The sequence below is a fragment of the Pelobates fuscus genome, chromosome 8 (genome assembly GCF_036172605.1).
Source record: "Pelobates fuscus isolate aPelFus1 chromosome 8, aPelFus1.pri, whole genome shotgun sequence".
NCBI classification, from domain to species: Eukaryota; Metazoa; Chordata; class Amphibia; order Anura; family Pelobatidae; genus Pelobates; species Pelobates fuscus.
The window spans coordinates 179,791,331-179,817,235 of NC_086324.1; the positions used below are offsets into that span (position 1 = coordinate 179,791,331).

A 25,905-nucleotide genomic window follows, 5' to 3' on the forward strand; every position below is an offset into this window, starting at 1 on the left:
TCCTGCTTTTGTTATTTTTACTGTAATTGCTTTGTATCGTTGTATTTGTGCGTATATGCAGGGCCGTCTTTAATAGTAACTGGACCCTGGGCAAAGCATTTGCTTGGGGCCCCCTGGACCCTGTACCCCCTCCCCAGGCATGCAATCACGTCCTCCACCTCAACGCAGTGGCGGACCTAAAGTAGAGAGGTGCAAGAATTTTGGGGGGTCTCCCTGTTGCCTGGGTGATTAAAAAGGTAGATCCCATCTGTCGTGCAACTCCAGAAAGGCATTGACAGCTGGGGCTCTATCATTTACCCATGTTTGCAGGTCTGTATTTAGCACTAAGCAGTTTGTGTGTGTTTTAATGTAAACAGGTTTTTGTATGGAATATGTTTGTATGTGCTGTTGGCGTGATTGCAAGCATGTATTTGCGTAGTGTTGGTTTTTGAATGCAGGGGTGTATTTACATATAATTTTGGTGTGTAACACAGACATGTGTTTGTACGTAGTGTTATTATTTGAATGCAGGGGTGTATTTGTGTGTAGTGTTAGTGTGTGAATGCTGAGATGTATGCACATATACACACACACACAGAGATATATACACACTGAAATTTGCACACACACAGACATACTGACACACACACACAGATATACTGACACACACACAGACATGCTGACATACACAAAGATATACTGACACACATACTGATACACACAAAGACATACTGACACACAGACACAGATATACTGACACACAAAGACATACTGACACATACTGACACACAAACATACTGACACACACTGACAGACATACTGACACAGGCATAAACTTTAAAACCCACCCTCCAGTTTCCTACCTTTCCTGCTGGTGGCTGAAGGTGTTGGGAGTTGGGGTCTAGCGCTCTTGGCCAGCCCCCCTCCAATCTGCCTACTCTTCTTTCCCGCGCGCTCCTCTCTTTGTGGGAGGAAGTGATGTGTGGCCGTCACTTCCTCCCAGCCTGCTGCCGAAAAGCAAAGGGCCTGCTTGCGCTGTTAAAGTGCTTCAGCGTGCAACCAGGCCCCTGCTGACAGAAGCCCACCGGGTGGTCCTTTGTGCATGAGCCACCCGGTGGGCCTCCTTAGTGTGCGGATTACCGGCCAGAGGGTTAGAAATAGTTGAGGCCAGCAGAGCTCACGGAGCAGCTGGCCAGTTTGCCCCGCGTTAAAGACGGCCCTGCGTATATGAGCTATTATATTGTATATGTTCATGAGTAGTTTATGGTATTGTGCATGATACATATGAATGTGGGCTGTGTATGGGGGCTGCTTGTGGAATTGTGTGAGTGGGGATGGATATGTCACAGTGTGTGTTTGGTAGTGTGTGGGGGCTGTTTGGGGTATTGCATGTGGGGTTGTGTGCATGTATGTGGATTGTTAGTGGTGTTTCGTTTGTGCGGATTGTGTGTATGTTTGTGTGTGGGCTTTACGTATTATTTGTATGAGGGGAGGGTTATTCTGCATTTCTGTGTATATCTAGCAGTGTGGGTGGCTTCCAGTGGAGACTAGGCCGGCCAGGTACATGTCAAGGACAGGAGCTGCAACAGCAACTGCGAGCTGCTCTACTACAGTGTGGATTCCCATTCACAAGTGCTGGGAGGAGGTGATCTGAGTTCACTTCCTCTATGTGCTGCAATGCATAAACTGAGGATTGTCCTTCACCACCTTTTCGTATTAGCAGATATTTGAAGTTTTACTGGGACTCCTGATGGGCCAGAGCCTGTTTAGCTCTAGCAGCCTTGAGTGCCGTGCAAAGACACCTCGAGTGCCGTGCACGGCACTAGTGCCGTAGGTTGCCTACCCCTGGTGTAGTATATTAAAATAGAAAATTAATGGAGTGAATTGAAGTAATTTACACTCACATTTGGTAGAGCTTTCCAGGAGCTCTACCGTAATATAGCTTGGACGGAATTCTCCCCGTCTAAGGATCTGTATCTCAGCAGGTGCTTCCAAATTTTCAATAGTAGTAGTATTTGTAAAAGAAATAAAAAGAGAACTCCAATGGTATAGTATATACTGATGAGCTGTATAAAAGTACAAATGGAAGGTATAGTACTCACATTTCCTAGAGCAGAAACTTCCTCTAGTATAATCAGCTTGGGTGGTACAATCCCCACCGATGGATAGGCCAAGTAATGTCTTAATGCAGTGGTTTCCAAACCAGTCCTCAAGGCACGCCTACCAGGATTTAGAGATTACCCAGTTGTGTCATTGTCATTTTTGTTTTGGTTGTTCCGGAGAGAAGGCCACTGGATTAACGGAAAGCCCTGCTGCAGGATTCCTGGACACAGCTTGGAGTAAGAGACCTCATGGAGCAAAGGTGAAACCAAAATGGTGTCTTGTATTACCTGGAAGTGGATTTCATGCAAATGCTGACCTTGAACAGTCTATTCGTCTGACCAACAAACAGGTTGTGCAAGCTGTTTGTTGGTCAGACGAATAATTAATTTTCTATTTTAATATACTACACTATGATGTATTTTCTCTGTTTTTATTTCTGAGGATAAACAAGAACTGTCTATTGTTTCTATGTACGTATATTTTATATATTAATCACTATCTGAATACTAGGATGTGGAATTCGTCTTGGTTCGATGTGATACTGTAAAACAAACTCAATCTGGAGATACTGAAAACCCGTCCACATCGAATGCTTGAATGTCGTCGACTCGCTGAAAGGTAATGAGACATAAAAGCAGCGTGAGTTTGGCCGAAAGTTGTCGGAGTGAAAGGTCTGAGTAATCTGACCAATCTCGCAGGAAACTAAGAACTAAATTTACGTCCCATAACGGAGTATACTTCGGATCTGGTGGTCTGGCAAGTTTGATACCTCGCAGTAAGCGGCATATCAAAGGGTCTTGACCGACTATTATGCCCCGAAGTGGAACGTGAGCCGCTGCAATTGCCGACCAGATCACGTTAATGGAGCGGTAACGACCCAATGAAAACAGGTAAGAAAATTCAATACCGCAGTGACAGGTGCTGTAAAGGGATCGTTGTCCCTCTCCACACACCAGCGATTCCAGGAATTCCATGCCAAGATGTAACTACATCTAGCTCCCAGTGCCCATGAGTCCTATAGTAGGTTTGCAGTCGCTTGCAATAGGCCCTCAACGGACCAGGATCCCATGAAAGACTCCAGGCCACCAATTCCAAGCGTTTCTGCAGGTGAGGTTCCCCTTGTGGATTCGTTAGGAGAAGGAGCAGCGGGTGGTCCAGCGATAGGGCCAACAGATCCGGGAACCACGCTTGACTCCGCCACAATGATGCTATGAGTATCATTGGAGTCCCTGTGGAGCGAAGACGATGAAGGACTCTCGCCAACATCGAGAATGGTGGGAACGCATACGCTCCATGCGATGGCCATGGTTATAGGACTGCATCTATTGCTTCGCATTGCGGATCCGGGAGTCAGCTGTAGTATCTTGGTAGTTGTGTGTTCGTTCGTGATGCGAACAGGTCTATGTGGAGCCTGTGTGCCCTCAACATGGCAAACTCTGATGTGTCCAGATGCCAGTCGCTGCTGTCTCACCAGTGGTAAATCGGTAAATATCTCTTGTTGCCTCCATCAGGGCATGTGATCTGGCTCCGTCCAGGCGGTTGATGTACTGGACTGGTAGTACAATGGACCGGGAAGATCGTTTGGATAGAAGAAGACAATAGTTTCACTACTTTGGCGAGGAGTCAAAGTGGAATGTTGTCTTTCCAGGGTACATGTTGTATCTCTTTTTGAATTGCGGCTATTTTTGTGGGAAGTTATAGCATCCTGGCTGTGTTACTTACCTTCCAGGACCTGGCTGCGTTAGTTACCTTCCAGGACCTGGCTCCGTTAGTTACCTTCCAGGGCCTGGCTGCGTTAGTTACCTTCCAGGGCCTGGCTGCGTTACCTACCTTCCAGGACCTTGCTGTGTTACTTACCTTCCAGGACCTTGCTGTGTTACTTACCTTCCAGGGCCTGCCAGTGTAACTTACCTTCCACGACCTGGCTGCGTTAGTTACCTTCCAGGACCTGGCTGCGTTAGTTACCTTCCAGGGCCTGGCTGCGTTAGTTACCTTCCAGGGCCTGGCTGCGTTAGTTACCTTCCAGGACCTGGCTGCGTGTTAGTTACCTTCCAGGGCCTGGCTGTGTTAGTTACCTTCCAGGACCTGGCTGTGTTAGTTACCTTCCAGGACCTGGCTGCGTTAGTTACCTTCCAGGACCTGGCTGCGTTAGTTACCTTCCAGGGCCTGGCTGCGTTAGTTACCTTCCAGGGCCTGGCTGCGTTAGTTACCTTCCAGGACCTGGCTGCGTGTTAGTTACCTTCCAGGGCCTGGCTGTGTTAGCTACCTTCCAGGACCTGGCTGTGTTAGTTACCTTCTAGGACCTGGCTGCGTTAGTTACCTTCCAGGACCTGGCTGCGTGTTAGTTACCTTCCAGGACCTGGCTGCGTGTTAGTTACCTTCCAGGACCTGGCTGCGTGTTAGTTACCTTCCAGGACCTGGCTGCGTGTTAGTTACCTTCCAGGACCTGGCTGCGTGTTAGTTACCTTCCACGACCTGGCTGTGTTAGTTACCTTCCAGGACCTGGCTGTGTTAGTTACCTTCCAGGACCTGGCTGCGTGTTAGTTACCTTCCAGGACCTGGCTGCGTGTTAGTTACCTTCCAGGACCTGGCTGCGTGTTAGTTACCTTCCAGGACCTGGCTGCGTGTTAGTTACCTTCCAGGACCTGGCTGCGTGTTAGTTACCTTCCAGGACCTGGCTGCGTGTTAGTTACCTTCCAGGACCTGGCTGCAATTTGATGAACACCTGGTTACAATGCCCTCAATAAATATGGCGGTAACGCTCTCAGTGTTAGACATATCCTCGTGCCCAGTATAAAGATGGCGGCTCCCTTCCGTCTGACCTTAATAAAGATGGCGGCTGTCCAGAAAGGTGCTGCACGAGTTGCCCGCAGTTTAGCGGAGGAGATCAGAGCAAAGAAAATAATTAAACTTCCACAGGTACATCAGGGATCAGAGGGCTAGTGACACTGTGTGTGCCAGAGGGCTAGTGACACTGTGTGTGCCAGAGGGCTAGTGACACTGTGTGTGCCAGAGGGCTAGTGACACTGTGTGTGCCAGAGGGCTAGTGACACTGTGTGTGCCAGAGGGCTAGTGACACTGTGTGTGCCAGAGGGCTAGTGACACTGTGTGTGCCAGAGGGCTAGTGACACTGTGTGTGTCAGAGGGCTAGTGACACTGTGTGTGTCAGAGGGCTAGTGACACTGTGTGTGCCAGAGGGCTAGTGACACTGTGTGTGCCAGAGGGCTAGTGACACTGTGTGTGCCAGAGGGCTAGTGACTGTGTGTGTGTCAGAGGGCTAGTGACACTGTGTGCGCGTCAGAGGGCTAGTGACACTGTGTGTGCGCGTCAGAGGGCTAGTGACACTGTGTGTGCGCGTCAGAGGGCTAGTGACACTGTGTGTGCGCGTCAGAGGGCTAGTGACACTGTGTGTGCGCGCCAGAGGGCTAGTGACACTGTGTGTGCGCGCCAGAGGGCTAGTGACACTGTGTGTGTGTGTGTGTCAGTGGAATCGTGGCACTGTGGGTGTCTGAGTACTGACTATGCATCTTTCCTTTGCACACAATGCTATTAGACGGCTCCTTCTGTAGTGAACCTCCGAGAGCTTCGTGGCCGCCTGGTGAAAGAGGACCCAGACCTTGTGTTGATTAATAAACCCCACGGACTGCCTGTGCATGGTAAGACTGGCACTGGGATGGGGGCATGTTTACCAGTAGGCCAAGTAGTGGAAGTGAAATACTGTCTCTAGGAAAGATTTCAGTTATTTTCTGTTAGAAATCCCGGGATATTTGTTTCTTTTGCCAGATTCACTATCCCATTCTTTCCTTTGTCATGATGAACCATTTCTTGCTTTATTTCATCCTTTATTTTGTATTTTCATCGTTCTCTGATAAACCAAGCACAAAATATGACGTCATTAATGCTCTTCATGTGAGTCTAGTCTCCCAGGAGAATTCCCTTCTTTAATAGAATTATTGGCTTTCCAGTCTATTTCTCTCTTGCCCCCACATTGCTCCGCTCACCACACCTAGATTGTAAGCTTTGTCAATAAGGTTCCTCTTTAACCTCTCGTTTGCTGGTATCTTTTCTTTTGTCATGGTTGTTGTCTGTTATACCACTAAATTACAGGACTGCAAATATAAGTAGTAATAATATTGTAAACTATGGCTCTGTTCACTAAACTTCTAATTGTAGTAAAAAATCATCTGATTTTTGAAATGGAATACTCGACAGAACGTTTATGTGTAGCAATAGAAAATACAATGGTTCTACAGTGAGAGAAAAATAGAATCCGTAGTGTAATATCATAAATACACCATATAGTGTACTTAAAGATTGCACTCACAAACGAATATTGTTTGCAGGCACATCAATTATCAAAGGTTGGCACAAGGTCTTCCACACGTGAATGGGCATGTAAGACAGGATATAAACAAACTAGAAAGCTACAATTTCTGGGGAAATTGTGTGAAGTGTTCTTGCCTCCACCAGTAGTCTACAACTAGGGATCGAGCGATTTTCGGTTTTACCGATATTATCGGACGATATTCTGTATTTTCTGCAATATCGGTATCGACCACTAAAGATACCGATATTTCTAGAGTGAGAAATGCATTTCAACTTTTATTTATTTCTATAGCACATTTAATTGCAACGTTGTTGCCCAAAGTGCTTCACAGTTACATTAAAACATACATTTATAAAAACATTACCAGGTGCAAATGGCCCGGTCTATGACATCACTTGCTGCAGCAGCCTTGCACAGGCCAGAGTTTTTTCATGGTTGCCATCTTCAAATGGTCGTATTTTAAAAACTATAAATCCTACAGCGAAGAGCTTTATATTGTGAGAATCACAAGACCCAGACCTACATTTTGATGCATAGTATGTCTCTGAGATATTAACAATGAAGGCACAGTCGCAGTTTAGAAATTGCCCTTCAAATGTGATCTTTGCAGAGTGGAGTTTCAATGAATGTCAATGGACGGCGTGAGTTGCAAACAAATGGTCATATCTTGAAAACTATAATGACTGGCTTAGCTGTGGGCATTTTTAGTGGCAGCAGGGATAGCTGAACGTTTTGATATTAGATTTGTGTAGGTGGGCCTGAAAATGAGGGAGTGGTGGCAGTTTAGAAATCATGTCCTGATTTTTCAGCTTTTGCCAGCTCCCACTCTAGCTTTGCCATTCATTCCTATGGGACAAATTTCGCCACAAGAACGACGATATTCCGAGAACCATTCGGCGAAACGTTCCACAAAGTAATAGCAATCCGATCGGGAACAATCTGCACGTTTTGGTAAATTTTGGTCTATGTAGTGTAAAAACTGTGGGAGGAGTTAGGGTGGTAAATTTGGCTATAATAAGAATAATAATAATAATATATATGTGAGATAACATTAAGTGGTCTTGCTTTGCAAGAACACTTAATAATAATAACTAGAAAAGCTACAATTTCTGGGGAAATTGTGTGAAGTGTTCTTGCCTCCACCAGTAGTCTACAATTGGAGTGGGCGGAGTAACTGTTATTTATTTATATAGCACTTTTAATTGCAACGTTGTTGCCCAAAGTGCTTCACAGTTACATTAAAACATACAGTTATACAAACCATTAGCAGGTGCAAAAGGCCCTGTGTCTATGACATCACTTGCTGCTGCAGCCTTGCACAGGTCAGAGTATTTTTGCGGTTGCCATCTTCAAACGGTCGTATTTTAAAAACTATAAATCCTACAGTGAAGAGCTTTATATTGTGAGAATCACAAGACCCAGGCCTACATTTTGATGCATAGTATGTCTCTGCAATATTAACAATGAAGGCACAGTCGCAGTTTAGAAATTGCCCTTCAAATGTGAGCTTTGCAGAGTGGAGTTTCAATGAATGTCAATGGACTGCGTGAGTTGCAAACAAATGGTCATATTGTGAAAACTATCAGGACTATGGCTTAGCCATGTTGCAATCCTTAATGGGAGCCACATGACCTCCTGTGTGTGGTCTCCCTTCGGTAGTTTGTTCGTTTCACGAACAAAGATGAAATTCACTGTTCATGAAACGATTACATGAATTCTGACGGGTTTTTATGCCGCCAGCATACGAACGCCATAGACCTGAACCACACATTATGCATGCATACACTTGGTTCTTAAAGCGGTGCATACATATTCAAATAAACACAGTTTAAAAGTGGCTGTTGCTGCCACAAAGAGCTTGTTTCTGCTCTCTGTGGAAAGAGAGGTTCACTCACTGGAAGCTGGATCCTGGCCTTGGGTCCAGGGTGGGTGGAGACGGCGAGACCCCGGCGCAGCTGCATCGCTGGAAGTGGGGTCTGCAGTGCTGATGGTGTCGGTTGGAGTGTTTGGAGTCCTCAGCGAGCACTAGGCGCATAGATTGGCGGAGGTACTCAGTCGGAGTGCCAGCCTTCCGTCACAGCCATGTTTGACCACAGAATGTCCACATGCCTTGCAGTTCCACATGTATGGAAACTGATATTGCACTTATCCCTACCCTCTTTCTTCCAAAAAGTGCCTGGCGCTAGAATGGTTTTTAAAATTATTTCCCTTTTTAAAAATAGGGTTTGGATTCCTCTGGATTTTTGTTCTTAAGATGTCATCTTCTAAAAGAAGTGACCAATGTTTTTTAATAATATGTTGAATATCAAAGGCTTTGGAATTATATTGGATATTGGACGCATATTCGAAATTAGATTTTTCTTTTGTGTATTTATGATTATGAAGTAATTCTCCTCTAGCTTTTTGTCCTATTTTTTCAGTTTCATTATTTAAAAACTCCTCCTTAAAATACCCCTTTTTCCAGAAATCTCTTTCTGTGCAATTCCTCTGAATTCGAGTAAATTGTCTCCTTGGAACACTAGATAAACACTTTGGGTGACTTCTGCTATTGGTATCTATTTGTGTCGGTTCCCTTAAAGAAAGTCTTAGTCTTAATTTGCAAGTTTTCTATATAAAGGGAAAGGTCTAAGAAGTCAATTATATATTTTTTTTCCAAAAATTGGGGGTAAAATTAAGAGGTAAACTATTTCTATTGATAGAGGTGATAAAATTGTGTAAAACTTCTTCCGATCCCTGCCAAATAATTAAAATATTGTCAATGTACCTCTTCCAGAGCACCAAGTTTGCGCCAAAAGGATTGTTACACCATATGGTAGATCTCTCCCAGTAATCCATAAATGTGTTGGCATAACTTGGCGCAAACTTGGTGCCCATGGCGGTACCATTGATCTGTAAGTAAAACTCATTAAAACAGAAACAAATTATGCGTTAAAATAAAATTGATTTCAATACAAACTCTCCAAAATTAGGGTTAATCTCATTGTTTCTTTCTAAATTAGATCTAACTGCTTGTATACCTTTGTGTTCTATAATTGTGTAAAGGGAGGTGACATCTAGAGTTACCCACTTTAAATTGTCTTGCCATTCTATATCTGTTAATACTTTTTATAAGGTGCTTAGTATCTTTTAAATAAGAATTGTTTTTTTGAGCATAGTTTTGTAAAAAGAAATCCGTAAATTCCGAAAGTTTAGAAGTATAAAGAATTTTGTGCCACTTCTAATCGGTCTGCCTGGTGCTTTTTTCTTTCTTTCTGTAAAAAATAAAAAGTGGGTATTCTCGGTGACTCTAGGAACAAAAATCTAAAAACGTTATCACCAATAAGGTCTTCCTTAGCTTTTTCTAATAGTCGTCCCTCCATTTTTTGATGATGAATCTCTTTAGGCATGATTTTCTTATACATTTTTAGGTATCTATATAGAGTTGAAAATAATTGGGTGGTTCAATGGGAGCCAACTTAAGACCTTTATGTAGAAGCAGAATCTCTTGTGATGTAAGGTAATGTGCCAACTTAAATAATTGATGTAAAATAAGATAACTGTCCAGATGGAGTTGAAAGTTGGTCATGAACGTGGACCTCCTGGAGGGTAACAACCCGTTGAATGAATTGATCACACTCACAACAAATCTCAACTAGTATAGAAAAGCCCCCATATAGGCTTAAAAGCTACAGTAAAAAGTGAGGATACTAGATCCTAAACGTACCAGGAAATAACTTGTGAGAGAGCTATGATCTAAAAACTCGTGGTTTGGCTGAAGGGATATCCAGGAAAGTGCTACCCCCAATGTCAAAGGGTTACTAAACAGTAAACGGATAAAATTAAAAAATCTAAACAAAGTCGTAGATAATAAAAGTAAAATGATGTATCAGAAGTATCCAGAAAAAGGGCTGACCCTAGTTATAAAGGGGGCACGGTTGCCTAAGCAGTGAACTGATAAAAATCATAAATGTACAGAAGAGTAGATAATAAAAAATAATATACATAAAATGCTATAGCGAATGTCACTCAAAAATAATACATAAGGGGGCGTGACCGGCAGCGATACTGAGTGGAAGTCTTCTCACGGAGCTCCGCTCAGACCCAAAAAAACACGGTAAAAACCAAGAAAATTGTGGCGATTTCACCCAAGAGACAGACACCCCCGAAGCCAAGAGAATGGGGAAGAAAAATAAGAGGAACCAAAGTCCAGCCAAGCCTCAACAGCCTGATATCAGACTAGCTTTCGAGAGGCCTGTGATCCCACAGAGACCTAAGATTGTGCTTGAGGCCTGCTGCACACACGAGGCATCTGAAGACTCCCTGGAAGATGAAGACTCATTACCTTCTCCTCGATCAGATGCCAGATCTTACACACCGGAGTCTGAAGAAGACGAGGCTCCTGCCACGAAAGACGACATAAAGAGGCTCTTGGTGGAGCTAAGGCAGGTCTGGAGGGACGACCTCCAGAAAGTTCAGACAGAGGTGGAGGAGGTACGACAGAAGGCCCAAGGGCTAGAAACAAGAGAAACCTCCAGGGATGAAAAAATACGGGCTACAGACCATAGCCTACAAGAGCTTACCTCACAGTGACGCACAGTCACCACAATGGAGGTCCGACACAGGCGGAAAAACCTGCGCCTCAGAGGTGTCCCAAAACGGTCGACAACACACAGCTTCTACCCTACGTTCAAACACTCATAACAGCCATGGGCATTACAGACAGCCCCAACACACCACAGATCACTTCAGTATTTAGAGTACGGAAGTCTGCGGCAGCGCCCAGCGCAGCTCCCAGAGACGTCATTGTGCTGACCCGGGACATCTCCGTGAGATGTCTGCCATAATGACAAGATCCAGAGAACTGGGGACGATACCGATCGAGAGCCACAGGATAGCTATATACACGGATACACCATTCTCCGTCCTCACGGAAAAGAGACAACTGCCACCTATAGCCAGGAAATTAAGAGACGCCAATATTCGGTATTGCTGGGGAATGGAGGAGTCCCTCCTAACCGAAATTGGGGATGAGAGACGCTCACTAACATAGGAGTATGACCCGGAGCTCTTTCTACAAATGGCCAGCCTGACAGACATGCCTCAACAAGGGAACTCACCACCTACCAAGAAACCAGGGGACTCAGAGCATCAACAAACACAGGCACAGCATGCTGTCCAGCATCACAGTCAAGAGGCTGACACCACTGCCCAAAGTTGCGAGACCAAGATCCTACAAGTAAATGGGGATCACACAGAGACAGAAGACGTTTAAAACCCCTTTTTGGGATACATCATAAACCAATGGTTCACAGGACTCTGCCACTAGCCACCGATCCTTATGGTCAACAAGCGACCAACAAATTAACAGAGACCAAAGAGAATGACCAGTACCTCGTTACTGACCCCTATTGTTATGCTCATTATGATGTCACTACACTCACACATGATACTTACCTGAATATAATGGAAACGTTGTATATGCTATTCTAAAATTAATAAAATACAAATGATAAAAATTTTTTTACCGTATATACTCGAGTATAAGTCGACCCGAATATAAGTCGAGACCCCTAATTTTACCCCAAAAAACTGGGAAAACTTATTGACTCGAGTATAAGACTAGGGTGGGAAATGCAACAGCTACTGGTAAATTTCTAAATAAAATTATATCCCCAAAAAATTATATTAATTGAATATTTATTTACAGTGTGTATGAATGCAGTGTGTGTGTGTGATGCAGAGTGTGTCTGTGTGTCTGATGTAGAGCCTTCAAAGCAGCTCCTGTCAGCTCCCTTGTCTCTCCTCCAATCAGCTCCCACTGTAAGTCTCGCGGCAACGCTCTGACCCCGCGGCTCTCGCGAGACTTGCAAAGGGAGCTGACAGGAGCTGCTGTGAAGGTAAGTTACAGCTCGCTGCCAGCCCCCAACAGGACCGCCGGGTTTGTAATGATCCCGACGGTCCTGGTCTGTATTATGGCAATGTAAGTTGCCATAATACAGACATTAACTCGAGTATAAGACAAGTGGGGGTTTTTCAGCACAAAAAAGTTTTCCCAGTTTTTTGGGGTAAAATTAGGGGTCTCGACTTATATTCGGGTCGACTTATACTCGAGTATATACGGTGTGTGTGTGTGTATATGTATATATACAGGGAGTGCAGAATTATTAGGCAAGTTGTATTTTTGAGGATTAATTTTATTATTGAACAACAACCATGTTCTCAATGAACCCAAAAAACTCATTAATATCAAAGCTGAATATTTTTGGAAGTAGTTTTTAGTTTGTTTTTAGTTATAGCTATTTTAGGGGGATATCTGTGTGTGCAGGTGACTATTACTGTGCATAATTATTAGGCAACTTAACAAAAAACAAATATATACCCATTTCAATTATTTATTTTTTACCAGTGAAACCAATATAACATCTCAACATTCACAAATATACATTTCTGACATTCAAAAACAAATCAGTGACCAATATAGCCACCTTTCTTTGCAAGGACACTCAAAAGCCTGCCATCCATGGATTCTGTCAGTGTTTTGATCTGTTCACCATCAACATTGCGTGCAGCAGCAACCACAGCCTCCCAGACACTGTTCAGAGAGGTGTACTGTTTTCCCTCCTTGTAAATCTCACATTTGATGATGGACCACAGGTTCTCAATGGGGTTCAGATCAGGTGAACAAGGAGGCCATGTCATTAGATTTTCTTCTTTTATACCCTTTCTTGCCAGCCACGCTGTGGAGTACTTGGACGCGTGTGATGGAGCATTGTCCTGCATGAAAATCATGTTTTTCTTGAAGGATGCAGACTTCTTCCTGTACCACTGCTTGAAGAAGGTGTCTTCCAGAAACTGGCAGTAGGACTGGGAGTTGAGCTTGACTCCATCCTCAACCCGAAAAGGCCCCACAAGCTCATCTTTGATGATACCAGCCCAAACCAGTACTCCACCTCCACCTTGCTGGCGTCTGAGTCGGACTGGAGCTCTCTGCCCTTTACCAATCCATCCATCTGGCCCATCAAGACTCACTCTCATTTCATCAGTCCATAAAACCTTAGAAAAATCAGTCTTGAGATATTTCTTGGCCCAGTCTTGACGTTTCAGCTTGTGTGTCTTGTTCAGTGGTGGTCGTCTTTCAGCCTTTCTTACCTTGGCCATGTCTCTGAGTATTGCACACCTTGTGCTTTTGGGCACTCCAGTGATGTTGCAGCTCTGAAATATGGCCAAACTGGTGGCAAGTGGCATCTTGGCAGCTGCACGCTTGACTTTTCTCAGTTCATGGGCAGTTATTTTGCGCCCTGGTTTCTCCACAAGCTTCTTGCGACCCTGTTGACTATTTTGAATGAAACGCTTGATTGTTCGATGATCACGCTTCAGAAGCTTTGCAATTTTAAGAGTGCTGCATCCCTCTGCAAGATATCTCACTATTTTTGACTTTTCTGAGCCTGTCAAGTCCTTCTTTTGACCCATTTTGCCAAAGGAAAGGAAGTTGCCTAATAATTATGCACACCTGATATAGGGTGTTGATGTCATTAGACCACACCCATTCTCATTACAGAGATGCACATCACCTAATATGCTTAATTGGTAGTAGGCTTTCGAGCCTATACAGCTTGGAGTAAGACAACATGCATAAAGAGGATGATGTGGTCAAAATACTAATTTGCCTAATAATTCTGCACTCCCTGTATATATATATGTGTGTGTGTGTGTGTGTGTAACGGCACCCCCAGGCATAAAAGGGTTAAAAAGCGTGTTTAATAGATCTTCCCTTCCCAGAGACACAGGCACAGCTACTGTAGACACCAATACACCGAACCGGAGAAGCATATGAATGCTGTAAACAGCGGAACCGGAACCATACGAATGCTGTAAACAGTCGAATAGGAAAAAACATGTGTATACTGGAACAGCATACAGTAAATCCCCCCCCCAAAGACGAGACCGAGCTCCGTGTTGAGGGTCAAGCAGTGGTCTGGTTTATTAGGGGCTACCTGCCCAGTATTTATGCAGGTGTCCCACCTGGTGGACACTCCCCTAGGGGACCAGATGGAAGACTGTAACACAGACAGACATGTATCACATTCAGACACACAGAAGCAAAACATCCCCACAATGCATCCTAATTTCCTTCCCTCTATACTGGAGATAATTGGGAAGTAATCCAATTATCTCCCAGGAAAGAGGCAAAACTCCATTATACACATGGGGACACAAAGACCGCAAAACACTTTTTAAAATATACAATGTTACATTTTATACATAAAATACAGACATGTCACATATCCCCAGATAGCTGGAATCTGAGCGCACATAACTACCGAATAGCGCTCAGATCCTATACACACAGTTCAATTGCCATGGAGCCGAAGTCTTTAATTACACGAATAGGCTCCATGGCATAGCTATCTATCGGTGGAACCAAAGGTAACAATGTCTTTCTACAGCTATGTATCTGCTATCAGGATAAACAGCTCCTGTATTGAGTCGCAGGTGCTGGAAAAAGTCCGAGGCTGATTATTATATTACCTATAATAGACAGAAAAAAATAGGTATACATTCTTCCGTATCAGTATACAACACTTTCTTGCGTTGCAAGATGTCTTAAAATGTCTTAAAATCTAAATAGGGCAAGAAATAGAAAACCTAGTGTTCTCTGTAAACACTCCCAGAAATCCGAGGCATGTCGGAATGGCTGCACGAATCATATTGCTAAAAGTTACGTTTACTCTTGCCAGCTAAGAAGTAAAGTATCATCACGATGGTATTAAAGTGTAGACCGGAGACAGTCATGTGCGTTCCACCGGAGAACCGGGAAAAGGTCTCCTGCGTTCCACTCCGATCCTCCTCCAAACAGGGTGACTGGTAGGTGCAATTGCATGACGCGCTTTGTGAGTATATAACGTCACTTCAGCAGAAGCTAATGGCTAAATGGAGAAAACAAAAAACAACAAATACAGGGTGCGCTGGATAAAATAAACGAAAACGATAACACAAAAAGGAAAGTCTCTATAGGTACAGTGTAGACCTTGAGTAAATGTTCTTCTGTTCTTGCTTTGGAATCGCAGTGGTTGGATATGAAACACAAAAGCAGAGAAGGGGGGGACCAATAGTGCAAAACCGTATGGTAGAGAGGATCACGAACAACACAGACGTAGAGAAATGCCAACTTACAATTTTTAGAGCTAAGCCCAGCTCTAGGTAAAACAGCTTACAGTGGTATTTGATACTCCCCACATGTAGGATATAACTGGGCAATTGGAGTCTCCACACGATTCTTTAAAACTTCTGAGACAGACGTCAGCATATAAAATATATAAAAGAAAAAAACCCAATGGTGCAATAACTTAGGTAGTACTGCAACAACAGACAACACAGAGGTCCTAAGAGTGCCAACTTACAATTTAGAGAGCTATAACCAGCTCTGAGTAAAACAGCATACAGTGGTATTTAAACTCCCCACGTGTAGGATATTCCTCTAGTGATGCTTGTAGTGCCGGTCTTATGAAAATAAAATCACAAGAGAGGGCCCATAGTGTTTTCCATATGTAAAAATGACAAAGTGATAAAAAGAAACGTACTTACAGTGTTCAGAGCAGCCACACTGCTCTATGAACCAAGCGTAGGTGGAATAATCCCCACCAGGGATTTCTTTTGCAGTACTGGATCTTGTTAAAAATGATGATAAAAAGATCAGCCAGGATAAAACAGCAGCATATAAAGTAAATGAACTAACCCAAAGTAAAAGGTAGTAACAAAATACTTTAATATAAAACAGAGTAAAAATACACAACGCGTTTCGCCAAACAGTAGGCTTTTTCAAGTGTAGAGTAAATAATCCTGGCTATTCACATTATATAGGCAGCTAATTTGCAATGAATTTCAAAGATTGGCGCCAAAATGGCATCATTACCATGTGACTGCAGTCACATGACTTTCAGTTATACATATGATAGGTGGACATATTAAAATAGTGAAAAAAAAATCGTTTTTATATTTTAATAGTATAGGGTAGTACTAAACCCACATATGACCTGAGGGGTATAAAAAGAAATAGACTTTTATGTGAGGGAGGGAAGAAATTAGGTTGTGAAATGAAAGGTTAAAGGTCGCGAGGGCGTGGCCGTTTTTAAACCAAAAAGGTGGGCGGGGTCGGCATAATGCTGTGTGTATTCGCTGGGAATGCAGGGAAATGTAGTCCTGGTCACATGACATTGGTTTACACATATAATAGGTGGACAAGTTAAAACAGTAAAAAATAATCGTTTTTATATTTTAATAGTCTAGGGTAGTACTAAGCCCCCATATGACCTGAGGGGTATACAAAGAAATAGGCTTTTAGAGTGGAGTGTAAATAGAAGGCGGCCATATTGTTGAAGGGCAAAAGGGGTGAAATGTAAGGGTGGGCACTATATTTAAAGGGCAAAGGGGTGGAATGTAATTATGGTTGGAGGAGAACATACAGAATATTAAAACATATTAAAAAACAGTGACAATATAATACAATTTTATGTGCAAATATAAAAAAAAAAAGTTAAAAAAAGAGGAAAATAAAGTTGCAGATTGTATATGGGTAAATATTACTAATAAAGGTTACAATGTATTTTGCTACTATTAAAAGAATAATCCTAATAACCATATTAATTAAAAGTGAATATAAATTATTATGAAACAATACAAAGAATTACAAAAAATTCAAAAGGTCAAATTCTGCATTTAAGCCATCTGGGGTTAGTGTCTTAAGATTAAAAACCCATTCCATTTCGACTTTTCCCAGAATATTTCTTATATCGCCGCCTCGCCATGGAATATTGCATATTTGAATAGGGGTGAATTTAAGAACGTTGGGGTTTTTTTGGTGGTGTGTCAGAAAATGCTTGGACACTGTGTGATTTTCAAATCCATTTTTGATGTTTCGACAGTGTTCTGATATCCTAATTTTTAGGCACCTTGACGTCATGCCTACATATTGGAGGCCACAAGGGCACTCCAGTAGGTATATAACATTTTTCGTACAACACGTAATGAACTGTTTGATATTATAACTTTTGTTGGTAATATTGGATTTAAATGTTGTGGTTTTATTTGGGACTGACGTTTGGGTAGTTTTACAAACAATACATTTTCTGCATTTAAAAAAACCTTTGATGTTAGACAAGGTGGATAATTTTTTTGATGGTTTGGTCTTTGTAAAATTTTTTGTTAAAAGCGTTTTAAAATTAGGGGCACCTCTAAAAATGATATTAGGTTTTTCAGGGATAATTTTATTGAGAACAGGGTCTTCAGATAAAATGTGCCAATGTTTGTGGATAGTTTTCCTTATGTCTTTGTTCTTGTTATTATAGTCAAAAATGATGGGTAGGGAAGGGGTAGTGGTGGAGTTTTTATTTTTGTATTTTAGCAGACTACTCCTTTCACCAGACTTGATTTTAGTGATAATGGTTTCAAGTTTTTCTTCTGAATAATGTTTGTCTAAAAATTTGTTTTTTAAAATGTTGCTTTGTTCGTTAAAATCTTCGTTAAGTGTGCAGTTTCTTTTGAGTCTTAGAAACTGGCTTTTTGGAGCGCTATCTAGCCAGGGAGTGTAATGACAGCTGTTTTGATCGATGACTGTGTTTGTACACACTTTTTTGAAAAAAGTTTTCGTGTTTAATTTACCATCTTTAATAAAAATGTTTAGATCTAAAAAGCTGATTTCTTCTTTACTAAATTCTGTGGTTAAAACAATGCCTTTGTCATTATTGCTTAAGTGATTTAAAAAGAGTTTTAAGGAGTTTTCAGTACCTTTCCAAATAAAAAATAAATCATCAATGTAACGGAAATATGAGACCAGGTTTGCCCTCCAATCATGGTTACCCCAGACTGCTTCAGTTTCCCAGTCTGCCATGAATAGATTAGCGTAGCTGGGGGCAAACCTGGTCCCCATAGCCGTGCCTCTTTTTGGAATATAAAAAGAATCTAAAAACCAAAAAATATTGTTTTTTAAAATGATATTAATACCTTCTATGATGAAGTCAATTTGGGGTTGTGGTATTCTCTTTTCGGCTTCAAGTATTGTTGTGACTGCTTTGCAACCTTTGTCGTGGGGGATAATTGTATAGAGTGATGTAACGTCGCAAGTCACTAAAATGTAGTCATTGTGCCATGTAAAATCTTTAAAAAAGAGGAGAAGGGACATAGTATCTTTGAGGTAGGATTTCATATTTTTTACAGATGGTTGGAGTAAAATGTCAATGTATTCCGATAGGTTTGATAAAATAGAGTTGATGCCAGAAACAATGGGGCGGCCTGGGGGGTTGGTTTCATTTTTGTGGATTTTTGGAAGAAAATAAATTACTGGGATTTTAGGGTGTGATTTATTGAGGTAGTTAAATTCTTTTTTGTTTAAAATGTTGGAGTTACTCCCTTTCAGTAAGTAATTATATAAAGTGGCTTGGATTTGAGGGCTGGGGTCTGTTTTTAGCTTCTCATATACATTAGTGTCGTTTAGTTGTTTGTGGGCCTCTTCTATATACATTTCTTTTGAGAGGATTACAAGGCCGCCTCCCTTGTCCGCTGGTTTAATAACAATATTTTCGTCTAATTGTAATTCTTTAAGTGCTTTTAGTTCTTGGGGGTTTAAGTTAAGTTTGTCTGACTTTTTTTTCTTAATTTTATCAAGGTCTTTTAAAACAAGTTTTTCAAAAACCTCTAAAGGTCCGGACTTGCAATTTGATGGATAAAATTTAGATTGTGGTTTAAGGTGGGTATTGATGATGTTAAGGGTGGTGGTGGGTTGGGTAGGGGTGGTAGGAAGGGACGTAGTTTCATTTCCCATAAAAAATCTTTTTAACCCCTTAAGGACCAAACTTTTGGAATAAAAGGGAATCATGACGTGTCACACACGTCATGTGTCCTTAAGGGGTTAAAGTGGCTTTTCTTACGAATTTGTTTACGTCCAAGAATGCTTGGAAGGGTTTAAATGATGTAGTGGGTGCAAATTTTAAGCCTTTACTGAGAACGGCTATTTGGGTGGATGTGAGTGTTTGTCGGGACAAATTAAAAATACCCCTTTCTTTAATGGGTTTTTGATTTTCTATTCTATTAGCCTTTCTCTCTTGCTCCCTTCTGCCACTTCTCCTTCCTCTAATGAATAACTTCTTTTTCTTACTCGTGATGCTTGGAATGATAGTGGGTGAGACTGTGTGTTGGATCTGATTTCTAAAAAATTATCCTCCGTGTCTATTTCAGAATCTACTGATAGGAGTTGATATCTGTTATGGTTAGTGATGGGGGATTTTGGTTGGTCTGTGTAGCCATAGTTTCTATGTGCAAATCTAGATCTTTGAGGTCTGGGGGAGGCATCCTTATATGTATTTGAAGTGTCATTTCTATAAGAGCTATAGTGGTTGTGATTGTAGTGGTTTTTGTGGTGGTGGTAACGAGGTGAGTGCGTGGACTCCCTTTGGGAGGTGTAGTGATAGGTTCTGGGATGTTTTTTGAGTAAGGGCTGGGGTATTGGTGGTATATATGATCTTACTGTGTTGTCATAATGTACGTTTGAATGTTGGTGAGGTCTATATGTGTGGTCTGATGTGTATTTCAATGCTTGGTGTTTAGGTGGGTGTTCATAGTTAGAGTAACGCGAAGTGTGAGCCTTTTTCTGATGTATAGGTGGACTACTTTTATTAAAGTTTAGAGATCCTGAATTGTCACAAACATTGGCACATTTTATCTGAAGACCCTGTTCTCAATAAAATTATCCCTGAAAAACCTAATATCATTTTTAGAGGTGCCCCTAATTTTAAAACGCTTTTAACAAAAAATTTTACAAAGACCAAACCATCAAAAAAATTATCCACCTTGTCTAACATCAAAGGTTTTTTTAAATGCAGAAAATGTATTGTTTGTAAAACTACCCAAACGTCAGTCCCAAACAAAACCACAACATTTAAATCCAATATTACCAACAAAAGTTATAATATCAAACAGTTCATTACGTGTTGTACGAAAAATGTTATATACCTACTGGAGTGCCCTTGTGGCCTCCAATATGTAGGCATGACGTCAAGGTGCCTAAAAATTAGGATATCAGAACACTGTCGAAACATCAAAAATGGATTTGAAAATCACACAGTGTCCAAGCATTTTCTGACACACCACCAAAAAAACCCCAACGTTCTTAAATTCACCCCTATTCAAATATGCAATATTCCATGGCGAGGCGGCGATATAAGAAATATTCTGGGAAAAGCCGAAATGGAATGGGTTTTTAATCTTAAGACACTAACCCCAGATGGCTTAAATGCAGAATTTGACCTTTTTAAATTTTTGTAATTCTTTGTATTGTTTCATAATAATTTATATTCACTTTTAATTAATATGGTTATTAGGATTATTCTTTTAATAGTAGCAAAATACATTGTAACCTTTATTAGCAATATTTATCCATATACAATCTGCAACTTTATTTTCCTCTTTTTTTAACTTTTTTTTTTTTTTTATATTTGCACATAAAATTGTATTATATTGTCACTGTTTTTTAATATGTTTTAATATTCTGTATGTTCTCCTCCAACCATAATTACATTCCACCCCTTTGCCCTTTAAATATAGTGCCCACCCTTACATTTCACCCCTTTTGCCCTTCAACAAGATGGCCGCCTTCTATTTACACTCCACTCTAAAAGCCTATTTCTTTGTATACCCCTCAGGTCATATGGGGGCTTAGTACTACCCTAGACTATTAAAATATAAAAACGATTATTTTTTACTGTTTTAACTTGTCCACCTATTATATGTGTAAACCAATGTCATGTGACCAGGACTACATTTCCCTGCATTCCCAGCGAATACACACAGCATTATGCCGACCCCGCCCACCTTTTTGGTTTAAAAACGGCCACGCCCTCGCGACCTTTAACCTTTCATTTCACAACCTAATTTCTTCCCTCCCTCACATAAAAGTCTATTTCTTTTTATACCCCTCAGGTCATATGTGGGTTTAGTACTACCCTATACTATTAAAATATAAAAACGATTTTTTTTTCACTATTTTAATATGTCCACCTATCATATGTATAACTGAAAGTCATGTGACTGCAGTCACATGGTAATGATGCCATTTTGGCGCCAATCTTTGAAATTCATTGCAAATTAGCTGCCTATATAATGTGAATAGCCAGGATTATTTACTCTACACTTGAAAAAGCCTACTGTTTGGCGAAACGCGTTGTGTATTTTTACTCTGTTTTATATTAAAGTATTTTGTTACTACCTTTTACTTTGGGTTAGTTCATTTACTTTATATGCTGCTGTTTTATCCTGGCTGATCTTTTTATCATCATTTTTAACAAGATCCAGTACTGCAAAAGAAATCCCTGGTGGGGATTATTCCACCTACGCTTGGTTCATAGAGCAGTGTGGCTGCTCTGAACACTGTAAGTACGTTTCTTTTTATCACTTTGTCATTTTTACATAAGGAAAACACTATGGGCCCTCTCTTGTGATTTTATTTTCATAAGACCGGCACTACAAGCATCACTAGAGGAATATCCTACACGTGGGGAGTTTAAATACCACTGTATGCTGTTTTACTCAGAGCTGGTTATAGCTCTCTAAATTGTAAGTTGGCACTCTTAGGACCTCTGTGTTGTCTGTTGTTGCAGTACTACCTAAGTTATTGCACCATTGGGTTTTTTTCTTTTATATATTTTATATGCTGACGTCTGTCTCAGAAGTTTTAAAGAATCGTGTGGAGACTCCAATTGCCCAGTTATATCCTACATGTGGGGAGTATCAAATACCACTGTAAGCTGTTTTACCTAGAGCTGGGCTTAGCTCTAAAAATTGTAAGTTGGCATTTCTCTACGTCTGTGTTGTTCGTGATCCTCTCTACCATACGGTTTTGCACTATTGGTCCCCCCCTTCTCTGCTTTTGTGTTTCATATCCAACCACTGCGATTCCAAAGCGAGAACAGAAGAACATTTACTCAAGGTCTACACTGTACCTATAGAGACTTTCCTTTTTGTGTTATCGTTTTCGTTTATTTTATCCAGCGCACCCTGTATTTGTTGTTTTTTGTTTTCTCCATTTTCTGAAGGGTTTGAGGGTAGCCCTTCCTTTCAGGTGTGCAGCTTTTTTTCCCCCTTGTGATCAGTACTGTAGCGCTGTTCCCCTCCCACCTTTTCTCACTAATGGCTAAATGGGTCTTGAATTAATTTATAGCCTATATTTGAGCAAAAGCGGTGTTGTCAAATTCTACTCTGACATCAGTGTTTATATTGGACCACATTTAGAAAACATAGCAGCCAAGTAAATACACATTCATCTTATAACGTCAATAAGTATGTAAATATTAAAATAAAAGTAAAACGAAAGACTAAGTAAAATGAAAAGTATTATCAATTTGGGGCATATTAAATATTCTAAACCACGGAGGGAAGTCTAGCCCTCTGTGTGATCAAACACATATTTTGAAATGGTGTATGGCTACAGGGTCTGAAAATACAGGTGAAGCCGACAAGTAAAAGATGTCACAGAATCAAAGCTGGATATTGTATCCATAGAATGAGTATACTAGACTCACTATAGGAGAAGCAGATATTTGCGAATAGTGGATACAAAGTGCAACGGAAAAAAATGTGGATAATGCAAAAAACTGCCGATAAATAGTATCTGGATAAAAAGCATGACCGTATGTAATGCATCTAAGTTAAAATATACTCTAAAAAGAGTGTACATACACCGGAGCACAAAGATCATTAAATGGATCAACGATAAAACAAAAATAAAAGAATACGAATAGTTAATCAGAGATAGTACCGATCGTGTAAAATAAGGAACTGGAGAAACTATTTATTAGAGGAAGGCGTTCATTTCGAAGTCGACATTTAGGCTCTTTTGGTTCTAGGGTATCTAGATAAAAAAAATAATCCATTTTACCTCAACTTTGGCTAGCTCCTTCTCTACGTTGCCCCCTCTCCAATGGATATCAACTTTTTCAGTCGCCATAAATTGCAGATCCTGGGGGTTCCTGGAGTGATGTTCTTCAAAGTGTCTAGATAAATCATGATTGAGGAATCCTCTGTTGATGTTTCGGATATAGATAGAGAAAGTATACGGTATAAACAATGAAAACAAGTGTGGTAGCTGAAGTGCTACAAACCACCTGAGTGGGAAAACCCCTCACACCACTCAATATAACATAAATGAATACATACAAAAGATGGTAAATCACACTTCCGGATATGTCTGTAAAAAATAAATATAACACACACAATAGTGTAATAGAGTTTGTATAGCTGAACAGTGCAGAATTCTCAAATGAGGTACTCACAAACGTGGAGCCAATGACGTGTGGCTCTCACTGGTATCGCCTTGGGACGTTTTTTGGGAAGGATGTCCCTCTCCTGACTGGCTCTCTCCTCCCACTTGATTTCCAGATGATTTCCAGATGGGTAAAAGTTGTCAATTTCCCAGGAAAAATATATAGGTAAATCAAGCTCTTAAATGTATAGAGAGTGGCATAAATAGCCAATTAATTTATTTGTTGAAAAGCAGATTATAAAAACACTCAATGTAAAAATAACATATAAAATAATGCAAAGCTTTTAGCTAAAAACTGCTAAAAGAATAAATAGCCCAATGGCCAAAAAGTCCGAAACGCGTTTCGCCCCTGTGTGGGGCTTTGTCAATCGGTAATGCAGTCCAAAATCTTCTCTGGCGGCTTTTTCTTCCATTGCGTCCTTTTACTTCCGGGTTCCGGCTGGATTTCGTTGTGGAACGCACTGTGCGTTCCAAATCACTTCCGGGTTCGGGGTTTTTTCCATTTGGAACGCATTGTTGCGTTCCACTTCATTCGCTACGTCACTTCCTGGCCCCAGAAGTCAATCTTTCGCAGCACTTAATGCCTGTTCCTCATATACGAAATAGTCTTTTGTTATAGTATAGTGGAAACAGTATCTTTATAGCCTCAATTAGATAGATAAATCGCATTAGTAATTTTATCTTCAAAAAATGTGTACTGATCTTCTATTAAACCGGAGTGAAGGAAGGAAGAAAGGAATAGCTTTAAAATGTGTGAAGAATAACCACTAAAATGTGCCAAAACCATCTATTTTCTGACTAATAGGTATACAATGAAGAAAAGTCTTTTAACTACTATTCACTTTTAAAGGGGCAATGCTTCACACCCCTTGCATTCTGTAGAGGCTTATAACGACATGCAAATCAGAACACATTTTTCATGCATCTAAAAAAAGTGGCACACCTCAAAATCAGAATTCAGACCGTGGGGTGCAAGAGTATTAAAATTATATATGAATTGCATCTCTTCTTTTTGAAGATAAAATTACTAATGCGATTTATCTATCTAATTGAGGCTATAAAGATACTGTTTCCACTATACTATAACAAAAGACTATTTCGTATATGAGGAACAGGCATTAAGTGCTGCGAAAGATTGACTTCTGGGGCCAGGAAGTGACGTAGCGAATGAAGTGGAACGCAACAATGCGTTCCAAATGGAAAAAACCCCGAACCCGGAAGTGATTTGGAACGCACAGTGCGTTCCACAACGAAATCCAGCCGGAACCCGGAAGTAAAAGGACGCAATGGAAGAAAAAGCCGCCAGAGAAGATTTTGGACTGCATTACCGATTGACAAAGCCCCACACAGGGGCGAAACGCGTTTCGGACTTTTTGGCCATTGGGCTATTTATTCTTTTAGCAGTTTTTAGCTAAAAGCTTTGCATTATTTTATATGTTATTTTTACATTGAGTGTTTTTATAATCTGCTTTTCAACAAATAAATTAATTGGCTATTTATGCCACTCTCTATACATTTAAGAGCTTGATTTACCTATATATTTTTCCTGGGAAATTGACAACTTTTACCCATCTGGAAATCATCTGGAAATCAAGTGGGAGGAGAGAGCCAGTCAGGAGAGGGACATCCTTCCCAAAAAACGTCCCAAGGCGATACCAGTGAGAGCCACACGTCATTGGCTCCACGTTTGTGAGTACCTCATTTGAGAATTCTGCACTGTTCAGCTATACAAACTCTATTACACTATTGTGTGTGTTATATTTATTTTTTACAGACATATCCGGAAGTGTGATTTACCATCTTTTGTATGTATTCATTTATGTTATATTGAGTGGTGTGAGGGGTTTTCCCACTCAGGTGGTTTGTAGCACTTCAGCTACCACACTTGTTTTCATTGTTTATACCGTATACTTTCTCTATCTATACTACATTACTTTAATTCCCCTCTGTATACATTAACAATGTCATATTTAGAAGATAGGAACTATACAGTTAATAACATAGACCACATGTTTTCTGAAAATGAAGCAGCTACCCCCAGTACAGAATATATCAATTCTGATAAATGTAAGATTAATTTGGAAAAATCCCTTATACGGGAGATGAAGATTAAATGGGAGGTAGCAACCCTAAAGAAATATGTGAAAGAACGGATCACCCCGAGAGGGTTGAGGTTCGAAAAAGACCCTACATTTGATAGGGAAAACGA

At 40.9% G+C, this 25,905-nt stretch overlaps 1 protein-coding gene across 1 annotated transcript in view; it reads left to right on the forward strand.

Annotated features, from left to right (window-relative positions):
• Positions 1 to 4,891: 4,891 nt before the first annotated feature.
• Positions 4,892 to 25,905, forward strand: part of RPUSD4 (RNA pseudouridine synthase D4) — a 47,378-nt gene continuing 26,364 nt past the window's right edge. The window contains exons 1-2 of the mRNA XM_063430940.1: positions 4,892 to 5,001; positions 5,636 to 5,738. Of these exons, the coding sequence (XP_063287010.1) occupies positions 4,915 to 5,001; positions 5,636 to 5,738 (190 nt within the window). The 5' untranslated portion in view covers positions 4,892 to 4,914. The remainder of the gene's footprint in view (positions 5,002 to 5,635; positions 5,739 to 25,905) is intronic.